The sequence below is a fragment of the Cyprinodon variegatus genome, unplaced genomic scaffold (assembly GCF_000732505.1).
Source record: "Cyprinodon variegatus isolate N-32 unplaced genomic scaffold, C_variegatus-1.0 Scaffold1540, whole genome shotgun sequence".
In the NCBI taxonomy this organism is placed as follows: domain Eukaryota; kingdom Metazoa; phylum Chordata; class Actinopteri; order Cyprinodontiformes; family Cyprinodontidae; genus Cyprinodon; species Cyprinodon variegatus.
The window spans coordinates 10,455-17,570 of record NW_015151993.1 but is presented as its reverse complement, the minus strand read 5'-3'; the positions used below and the strand labels follow the sequence as shown (position 1 = coordinate 17,570).

Here is a 7,116-nt window from a genome sequence, read left to right as displayed (position 1 = left end):
CGAAGATAGACATTAACTACACGACCACATCCAGCCAAAATCCACATTTAAACCATTGCACTTCGGCACTCACCACTGGCTATGAAAACACAAACTTGTTCCTTCTGCTTCTCATCCTGGTTTCTCTCTTGTAGATATTTTATTATGTAGATATTTTGTAAGTTGTTTGGATTAATGCTTATCTATGATTAGAGCAATAGAAACAAGTTAATTTCATTGTTCTTCGGGACGTACTTGAAGAGAATGAAGACATGCATTTGGAAATTCTGCATATTTAATGCAGAAAGACCCTAGGCAGAAAATCAAACCCAATACCTATTTGCTACAAATCAACAATACTACAAACTGTGCAATCGTGGAACCACCAGCACTCATATACATGTTAATGTTTGTGTTAATTCTACTTACAAGGGTCCTGTCTCTTACTATGATTATACTAAAAACATAGAAACACATATATTGATCTTCATATAAATTAATATACACACAGCGTTCGTCCTGGTAGGTTTTACCTTGTACTTTTTGAGCCGTACATAATTTCTTGGACCAAATGCATTAATTAGACATATTGTACTAGCATCTGCTGGCAACTTGTATGGCCAAAATGGAAACATAAACAGCGGTGAATATCAAATGCATAAACTTCTCTGTCAGTGTAAGCAAGAGCATAAGAATAGCGTTGATATCATTTATGTCAACCCAACAGTGAAATCTAAATGTTCATATCGTGGTAGCCCTATCCAGTATTTTCTTTTTCAACTTTTTTTATTTGATCTTCTTTTTCTTTTTACACCTCCAACCTTGTTGCTGACTTTCTTAACTCCAATGCTTTGCCCATAGCATTTGATTTGTAGTTAAGTTGTTTGTTATCTTTTTGTCTAATTTAGGTGAATATAGCCAGCTTTTTTTTTATTGTATTTTGACTGAGGAATGTGTTTTATTCTGTTTATGTTTAGGAATACAAAAGTACTAACTATTAGGTATTCATAAAACAATAAGTGACAGAATCTAAGAGCCTTTGGGCTATTACTTACTGATAATTAGGTGGTGCTCTGGCTTAAAAAATACTAGCTGTGTTGGAAAAGCCCTAGGTACTAATAGTTGTTAATTGTAAAACTAAACCTATTGTTGCAAAACATTTTGCAACTCTGATGTTACATAGACATGTTCAGTTTAGAGGAAATGATCTAGCTCTGTTGTTAGTGTAATAAAGCGTGCATGACAGCTGTGGATGAGGAAAGTACACATGCAGCCCTGACAATGTTAAATTTGCTCAGACTTAAAGAAGATTATTTTGTTTAGTGAAATCAGTCTCCAGCTGTTTGTTTTCTTGTTATCTGCAGTGGTTGAAGGAAGCTTAGCCTTCAATGGAAACTAGATTTGCTGGATGAGAGATTTTTGTTGTGTCTAATATTTCTAAAAGCAAGCAATTATGTAGTGCATCTTCTTACAGAAAATATTCTTTAAGCAAAAAAAAAAAAAACTGTAAAATCATTCAACCTGTGGTTGTTTTTATGGGTGTTGCCACAGTTTTAAAGTAAACATCCAGCATTGTGCAATGTTTGTTCAGTCACAGTGACATATGATCACCCTACATTGTTTTTCTTGACCACCACATTCGGCTTCTTTTGGGTCTTCTGCAAAACTGTGCCCTCCTATTTAACTTCCCTCTCTTCTGTTTGTGCAGGATCCCAACCGATGTGGATCCATTGACGGTCTTTGCCTCCTTGTCGCCTGAAGGGGTCCTCATCATCGAGGCTCGGCAGACACCCCCATACTGCCTGTTTAGCAATGAAGACTCCCAGGGAGGTGAAACTCAGGAGCTGGAGACCCAGAAACCCCAGGAGGCTCCGGCAGTCTAAACCAACACCTTAGATGAACACATCCTTCAGCACAATCAGTTACAGTTAAAAACGCAACCTGTGTACTAAACTTATATAAAATCTAAGATACAATAGATCTGAAATATATTAGTGCAGGGAAGTCCTATTGTATTTATGTTATTGCATATAGCAGTTTTAACACAACAAAAGCCTCCCCCTACCAGCAAGAACGAAAGGTCATAATAATATGCTCTGTTTTTATTATTTAATTACAACTAAAAGTAAAAAAGAAAATGTATTTAAAACTCTGTTTTAGATAAAAGGTTTTGGTTGTATCAATTAATCTATAGGAAGCAAAATGAGATAATCATAAGAAGGCAATAAGAAGGAAATTTTTTATTTCTTTATTTCTAATAAATACCTTCTAATATTTGTTTTAGTTTGTTCTTGTTTTTTTTCTTTGTAATAAAAATAATAAATTGAAGAAAAAGAGTTGTGTGCTTCAATTATCTTGCGTGCACTGATGTATAATTTAAAAATGTCTAACAGCAAAACCTCTTAAATTTTATTGTTTTTTCATTAGTTTGCTTTGTGTTTTTTTTATTTTTTATTATTATTATTCAATCACCAAGGGCGACCTTCCGTCAGGGTTCCACATTTAAAAAGAAGACAATGCTTGTGTTGTTTGTTTTGCTTATTTATGTAACCTGACTTAGATTATTCACCAATCCTACTATCCAAAGAAAAAGGAAAAAAAAAAACAGTTTGAGTTTAATAAAACTTATAAAGTTATATTTATGATTGCATAAAGAATTTTAAATGTTTTTTTTTATGTCTGTAAAACCAATACATTCAGAAAAAGAACTAACTTTATATTGTTGAAATGCATTCTGATACATTAAAATAATAATTTCAGATTATTTTTTCATCTAAATATTATAAAATGTAACATTTAAATACAAAAATACGTAATAAAACAACATAATACATTTTCTTGTGCAATTTTAGTGTTAATTATAGCTTTAATCTTTTTGGCTTTTACACCTTTTATTCACTTTTCTTTTCTTTTTGCTATTACTTAGCAGTGGCCTTAATTGTACAATCAGGTGTTATAAATATATGATCTTACTGATTATACTGTGTGACAACATTGCAAAGCACAGGTGGTGATCAAATGTTTCCAGGAAATAGTTTGTGCTCTGCAGCATCTGAAGCCATGAAGCGATTGGTCAATGCATCCTTTGTTTATATTTGTGCCTTGATTTCATTATATCAATAAATCCAATGGCTTTAATTATTGTGTGCACATTAATAGTCTTGTACATATTTTTATTATGAGCAGTATCATTGAGTATTTTCCTTTTAAATATAAAAACATTTAGAGGAAGGTTGCGTGTGTACTTGATGTTTGTCCCCTGCCATCTTTTCGGCTGATGTCGTTTTACTGATTTATGCAATAAAAAAAAAAATTCAACCAAAATCTGTGTTTTTGTTTAAGAAAAATAAATAAAAAATAAGAACAATTCCAGTTCTAGGCATTGTTCCAGGGATATAGAGAACCTGTGGCATAATTGTTGGAGGACAGTAGGAACTGGGCGGCAGCTTAACGCGGAGCTTAGTGCTGGCTCAGATAGGCACCGCTGTGCACCAGCTGCTGGATGGATGGATGGACCCAGTACACTTTGGCGCCTCTGCCAGGACTTTAGAATGAGGGTGGGAAAAATTGGGGCTGTTCCACCACCTATTGTGTGATGCAAAATAATGTAATCTTTTTTGTGTATGTGCAGGAATCAGCAGGGATGATTGGAGCAAATTTAAAAAGTTTCCATCTGGAGTTGCACACTGACACAATAAAAAGGATATGTTGATTATGTGCTAGCAAATAGAAAATACTGTGTGACGTTTTCCACTCTAATAATCTACTGTTCTGCATATTAGAACACATGCAGGGATTTCAATTATACTGTTGCTTTAGTAACAACAAAACAGCAATCAGTTCAGTTTTCCAATGCTAAAATGATTTATGTCAGTGAAAAGGGGACACAGATTTGCTACTCTGTAGAATTAAATCAACTTCATAACCAACCTTTGTAAAAAAAAAATAATAATAATAATAATAGTATAAAAGAAGAAATGTGAGTAAATGACTGATATTGTAATGATTTAATTTTTAGCTGGCTGTTTTTTGATCAAAAGATTCAGATTCACATTTTTTTCCCACTACAGGAAGCACAACGACATATCCTTACATCATACTGCTTTTATTAGTGTTCCAAACACAGCAGGCTTTTATGGCACTATAGATAATGGAAAATAAAAGCATCTCTGGGACTAGTTTAGGGCAAGCAATGCAGGCTAATGCTTCTCTGTTTACTCAGAGTGTTGTTGCTCTATGTTAGCAGCTTCCAGCCCCTTGGTTTGGATGTCACTCACTGGACTTGGGCCCAGCGCCTGCTCCTCAGGCGGTGTGAGCTCCTCAGCTTTTTCTGCTTTCACCTGGATTTCTCCATCCGCAACCGGCTCTTTCTGTTCCAGCAGGTTGGATGTAACAAGGCCTTCTTGGCTTTGTGGGATATCAGGACGCTCAGAAGATTTTTGGACACTCTCTAGGCTTTTATCTTCCTCAGGCAGCGAAGAATGGGACGGTCCAGCTGGCTTTTCTCTTGTTTCCTCTTCTCCCTGCTTGAGCCCAGTCATGGTGCTGTTGGGTTGGACCTGATCACCACAGGCCTCTAATTGAGACTCTTCCCCCTGATCCTCTTGTTTTGTTTTTGGTTCTCCAGCCCTCTCATTGTCCACCTAGATTAGCATAGAGTTTATTAAGTTGACAGTTTATTAAATGAATGCCTCATTTAGATATAAAATCTTGATTTGAAATAACTTCGGGATAAACTCTTATTATTTCAGATGTGTTCTATAGACTTCTGTTCATACACAAAGACAGAAGCAGGTAGAATTTTTGTTAAGATTCTAAGAATTGTGCCAATCACCCAACATTTTTTTTTTTTATTTGTAATCGATGCTTTAAATTGGGGGTTTCTACATTTTTAGACTACGTTAGCTAGCTAATATTTTTCTTCTTATTAAGTTTAACTCTAACAATATTTATATGTAATACTTTTGCTCTGACCCCTTGTCCTACATTTTTATTACTTCTCTGTATATTTATCTGTGAACATATAACTTATAATGTATGTATTTATTAGCATCACCTTAATAATGTGCAAAAAGCCATTAAAAATAAATTGTTTATCACAGCTAAATCATATCATGAAATATAAGCATTTATCTGAAAGATTCAACATTTATTCAATGCTCCAAAGTAGACTTCTAGTATTACAGCTGGTGTTTTTCAAACTGTATAGTATTTTATAAACCTTATCATACAAAGATTTGCCAAATATGATTTTATAATTGAAGTTTTCTGTTTTATGCCTTTAGTTTTTGGTCCAATCCGGCTAATTTGAGCCGATTTATGCTCTTAAAATGTTTTTAGCCAGCAGTGATACATATCTTCTCCTTGACTCAAACAGTAAATCAGACCGTGCTGAATGCCATATTTGAGTATTTGTTAAACTTTGAATAAATATTGCATTTCATAACCTTTATTGGAATATTGATGGACGCAGGAGTAAAGGTATCAGGAAGTGGAGCCTCTACAGTCAGGAGACCACCCACGGAGAGTGAGGACACAAGTTTGGTAACATCCACCTCAGCTGGAAGCCTTTAAATCACAAACTTTTGTTTAGATCATTAAAAAAACATGGCTGTTACTGAAACAAAAGCATAGTTTCTTTTTATTTAAGCATTTAAGAAACTGCTTATAAATAAAAAAGAAGGAACAATATTACTGTAGTCATAATTTAATTGAAAATATCTGCAGATTGATACCTGTATTTCCTTGTAAAACATCTGGAAATAAACCCAAGCTCGTCAGGCTTCTCCTCATGTTTCCCTGGGGAAAGATCAGCATTTGTAGGAAGTAACGTGAGGACACCAAAGAATCAAACGGCGCAGAAAACGCACTCAGCACAGAAATTAATTTCTACCACAGAGCTGTGGTTTTAATTTCCCCAAGCACGGTATCTAAGCAGCTTTCTAAATTTATAACACTTTGGGGTTTTTTCTAGATTTAAAGCTTTCACTCTGTGTGCTGTTGGGTTTTTAAGACTCTTTTCTATCCTCTAATGTTAATATAAAATAACATTGCTAATTCTTTATGAAGAGATAAAAATAAATCTTTTTATTCAGTAATTTAACACTTGTGTTTAACTTTTTGGGCGATTTAATTAACAGAATACCTCCAACTTCTAGGAATCCATCCTGGATACTGATGGAAATCTCAGAGGGGAAAAAGTGCGACACGTCCATGCTGACCCTCCACTTGGTAATCTTCTGACTGGAAGGGAGCATATCTTCTGAGATGTAGGGCACAAACAGAGGAGCTGGTATGCACCCCAGCCAGGACCAGGCTGCCAGACCCCTCTTGATCCAAGCAGAATCCCCAGTCTCCAGGAAAGGCGGCATGCCAAAATCTTGACTATAAACCCACTTTCTCAGTGGGTACGGAGGGTCACCCCTCTCCAATTCCCCACAGGGCTTTTCTTTAATTGCCTGTTCACTCATTTCTACAAAAAATAGCAATAAACTCCAACAAAGCCTGTCTTAAATGAATGAAAGCTAAATGAGCAGAGAGAGAAATCTACGTAGGGCTTTTATATAGACCTCCTGAGCAGGGTGTGCAGGTATAAAGTATTTGGCTTGGGAGTAAGCTGACCAGGAGAAGATAATTATTGATATTTATAACTTTTAAAGACATGATGGCAAATAGCAGGAAGCTCACTGTGGCTGGTGTGTGTTTGAACCACTGAATCTGTTTCCCGAAGAGCATACTTGTCACATCCCAGCGAATTCTGCTCTGCCAGCGATGACTGCGCTCCTCAGTCTGGTCATGAGCCAGTCATACAGCCTCTCCCCCAGCCCTCACCCTCCCTGTGTTTCACCCCTCAAAGGACACAGGGACAGCAGTTTGTGTGAAGCATAAAATACCTCAGCCAGAGGCAGAAAAGCAAAGAAAAGAACGGATTTCTGTTAGCTTCAGTGTCAGTAGCTCATGTGTTTTGAGTGCACAAAGCTACCTCCCCCCCATTTTTCTCTTGCTGTGCCGTTTCAACAGGATTATTATAGTTCCCTCTTTTATCAAGTGTGACAGACTTGTCAGTGATTCATTTTTGGAGCTGTGTGCCTTGATATCTTGGCATACTGTCCAATGGAGCACAAAACAGATGGAACA

General features: G+C 36.0%; 2 protein-coding genes across 2 annotated transcripts in view; one reads left to right on the top strand and one right to left on the bottom strand.

Moving 5' to 3' along the window:
• The window catches only part of hspb8 (heat shock protein family B (small) member 8), a 13,821-nt gene extending 11,085 nt beyond the window's left edge, over positions 1 to 2,736 (top strand). Inside the window, exon 3 of the mRNA XM_015403675.1 lies at positions 1,688 to 2,736. Within this exon, the coding sequence (XP_015259161.1) occupies positions 1,688 to 1,862 (175 nt within the window). The 3' untranslated portion in view covers positions 1,863 to 2,736. The remainder of the gene's footprint in view (positions 1 to 1,687) is intronic.
• A 1,266-nt stretch (positions 2,737 to 4,002) lies between these two features.
• Positions 4,003 to 6,487, bottom strand: LOC107103841 (heat shock protein beta-1-like). Its single transcript, XM_015403677.1, has 4 exons — positions 6,125 to 6,487; positions 5,715 to 5,778; positions 5,427 to 5,547; positions 4,003 to 4,622 (listed from the first exon to the last, which is right to left on the bottom strand). Exons 1-4 carry the CDS (start codon positions 6,447 to 6,449, stop codon positions 4,194 to 4,196), a joined length of 939 nt encoding a protein of 312 aa, XP_015259163.1. The 5' UTR covers positions 6,450 to 6,487; the 3' UTR covers positions 4,003 to 4,193.
• Positions 6,488 to 7,116: the final 629 nt, after the last annotated feature.